Source organism: Arachis duranensis, chromosome 5, assembly GCF_000817695.3.
Source record: "Arachis duranensis cultivar V14167 chromosome 5, aradu.V14167.gnm2.J7QH, whole genome shotgun sequence".
NCBI classification, from domain to species: domain Eukaryota; kingdom Viridiplantae; phylum Streptophyta; class Magnoliopsida; order Fabales; family Fabaceae; genus Arachis; species Arachis duranensis.
This window is the reverse complement of record NC_029776.3, coordinates 1812593-1815507: the sequence shown is the minus strand read 5'-3', so window position 1 is coordinate 1815507 and position 2915 is coordinate 1812593. Positions and strand designations below refer to the sequence as shown.

General features: G+C 38.1%; 1 protein-coding gene across 1 annotated transcript in view; it reads left to right on the top strand.

The window, feature by feature from the left end:
• LOC107487154 (protein IWS1 homolog 1) overlaps positions 1 to 2915 on the top strand; it is a gene marked incomplete in the record, with an annotated part of 3755 nt that extends 840 nt beyond the window's left edge. The window contains 10 exon segments of the mRNA XM_016107754.3: positions 1 to 92; positions 359 to 475; positions 770 to 990; positions 1106 to 1235; positions 1328 to 1390; positions 1533 to 1610; positions 1802 to 1893; positions 1989 to 2051; positions 2136 to 2286; positions 2493 to 2915. Coding sequence (XP_015963240.1) covers positions 1 to 92; positions 359 to 475; positions 770 to 990; positions 1106 to 1235; positions 1328 to 1390; positions 1533 to 1610; positions 1802 to 1893; positions 1989 to 2051; positions 2136 to 2286; positions 2493 to 2591 — 1106 coding nt within the window.

Here is a 2915-nt window from a genome sequence, read left to right as displayed (position 1 = left end):
GATCTAAGAAAGCGTTTGGTGGAAAAGGAGGCAAAGATCATGACGGTGAAGTTAAGGAGATGTGGGATACCATTGCTGGCGGCGATTCTGAGGTGTTATTATGGTGCCTTTGTGATTTTTACACGATTTGTTGAATTTGATTGACTCTGTGTTTGTTGTTTGTCTGATAATTGGATTTATTTGGTAGCTTCAAGCTGGATACTTTGATACATTATGTAGTGGTTATGCCTCTAATTTGTCATGCTTGTAGCTTGTGCTTTTGCCCTTGCTGATCAGGCCTAGTTGAGGCTCAAAAAGTTGTTGCTGATTTGATAATGGTTTTCATGCCCCTTCTTTTAACCTGGTTTCCATTATATAGGATGATCATGATGGTGTTAGGAACGTGGATGATGACAACTTTATAGATGACACTGGGGTGGAAGCTGGTGGTTACTATGGCAGTGATGAACCTCGTTCTCCTGGTGATGCTCCCCAGGTTGGTGAATTAATTCTCCCGAATTTTTTCTTTTTACTGCTAGATTCTCCTGTAAGCAGAATAGCAGATCCACTGTGTTTGATATCCTTCTGATTAGGATAATGTTTTGGTACCGGTAGCATGTTGTAAACCAAAATATGTGATGGATGTAACTTAAGCTTTCTTTTCATTTCAAGCTATTCGGTCTCTGTTTATGATCTAGTTAGAGACAATTTCTTCAAGAAATCAATTATGGGAGTTGTTGCATTGTTTTACTATAAAGCTTTTGACACCTGACATATGTTGATATTCTAGGCAGAGGAAGGTGAAGAGGATGATGAAATTAAGGATCTTTTCAAGGTAGGTAAGAAAAAGAAGAAGAATGAGAGAAGTCCTGCAGAAATAGCTTTATTAGTTGAGAACGTCATGGCTGAGCTTGAGGTCACAGCTGAAGAGGATGCTGAACTTAATAGACAGGGGAAGCCTGCCATTAATAAACTAAAGAAGTTGGATCTTCTAACAGAAGTCCTCTCGAAGTAAGCTGTTGATTTTCTGTCATATTAAGTATGCTCTGGTGTTTCCTTAATATTCTATTTTACTTATGCATATTTTCTTTGGTAACTTTCCACCAACTATTTGTCTATTTTGCAGGAAACAGCTCCAATTAGAGTTTTTGGACCATGGAGTACTAACTTTGTTGAAGAATTGGCTTGAGCCACTTCCTGATGGAAGCTTGCCAAATATTAACATACGCACAGCAATTTTGACTATTTTAAATGATGTACTGAGTTTTCACCATTATAAATATTTTTTTTATTCAATTGCCCTTCTCCAGCATTATTTAGCTCCTGATTAATTGGACATGCTTTGCAGTTTCCTATTGACCTAGAGCAGTATGATAGAAGAGAACAGCTGAAGAAGAGTGGTCTTGGGAAGGTTGTGCTGCAGTTCATCCTGTGGCTGGATGCTCTATTTTTTAGCATTTAAAATAACAGTCTTCTCTCCCCTCATTCCCCTCCCCCTTTCTTTCTCTTCCTTCGGAGTCATAACATAAGTGTGATCTATATTGTCTTGACAGGTGATCATGTTCTTATCGAAGTCCGACGAAGAAATCAATGTAAATAGAAAACTAGCTAAGGAACTGGTTGACAAATGGGTAAGTAATCTGTGAAACTCTTGCTTCAGCATGTATCATTTATCTTTCCTTAAAAATTGTACTGATTCTTGAAGACATTATAATGGTATGCATTTTCTTTTTTTACAAGCTATCCATTTTCATCCAGGTGTAGTTTTCTTTTTTGGGGACAGATACTTAAAAAAGCACATCATTTTTGCTTTTAATTGCAGAGTCGACCCATATTTAATAAGAGTACACGGTTTGAGGACATGAGAAATGCTGAGGAGGACAGGATTCCTTTCAGGAGGCCAACCGTTAAAAAGTGCTCAACCATTCTGATTTAAATTGCTTGTCTTAAGCAATATTTGTTTTATGTATTGCAATATGCTGAATTTCTATAATGCTGAATTTCTACAGGCCGGCAAATAAAGCAGCAGGGATGGAATCTAGAGATGGTGATCTTGATTTGGAATTTTCACAGTAAGTCTTGGGCATTAAGATATTACTTGTGGAGCAGTGTGAACTTGTGTTATAGATGCTAATTGTTGTGAATGTATAATGCAGGCCTAGGTCTGGACAGTCTTCTTCAAGGCAACATGCATCAAGGCCAGAAGCAACACCTCTGGATTTTGTGATCCGTCCCCAGTCTAAAATTGATCCAGAAGAAGTTAGAGCGCGAGCAAAAGCTGCTGCACAAGATCAGCAGAGAATGAAGGTTTGTGCTTTACCTCGGGGTGGGAGTATTGTTTTTTTTTTTAAAGCTTTTTATGATTCCCTGCAATTCTTTAAGTTTTCAAGTGTTTGGAGAGTATCTTACAAATGCAGAATACTGAGGAAGTGAATATGTAAAAATAAAAATTGGAAGTAGAGAGATTAACTGAAGATGCGGATGTATATTCTAAATTTTGTATTTCACCACAGATGAATAAGAAGTTGCAGCAGTTGAGGGCACCAAAGAAAAAGCAGCTTCAAGCTACAAAACTAAGTGTGGAAGGTCGTGGCATGGTCAAATATTTGTAGATCTGTTGACTGGTTGGGTTGTTATTATAAAGGAGCCAACCAGTGACTGCTTCCTTTGCAGACCTGTGTTCTGTGGTCTGAATTTCAAGTTTGACGGGTTGCTGTTAACATCCTCCCCGTTATCCCTGCGCGTTTGTTGCGTATTCATCAATTGCATAAATGATTCCCCTAAGTATGGGATTGTGGTGCACATGCTGTTAATTATTGTTTAATAATCAAGCCTGGGTTTGTCATCTCAATTCAATGACACTGGAGTCTCTTCTGCATCCGTACTTGGGATGTGTTTCGATCTGGCTTATTGAAACAAAATATTTATTTCTTTTA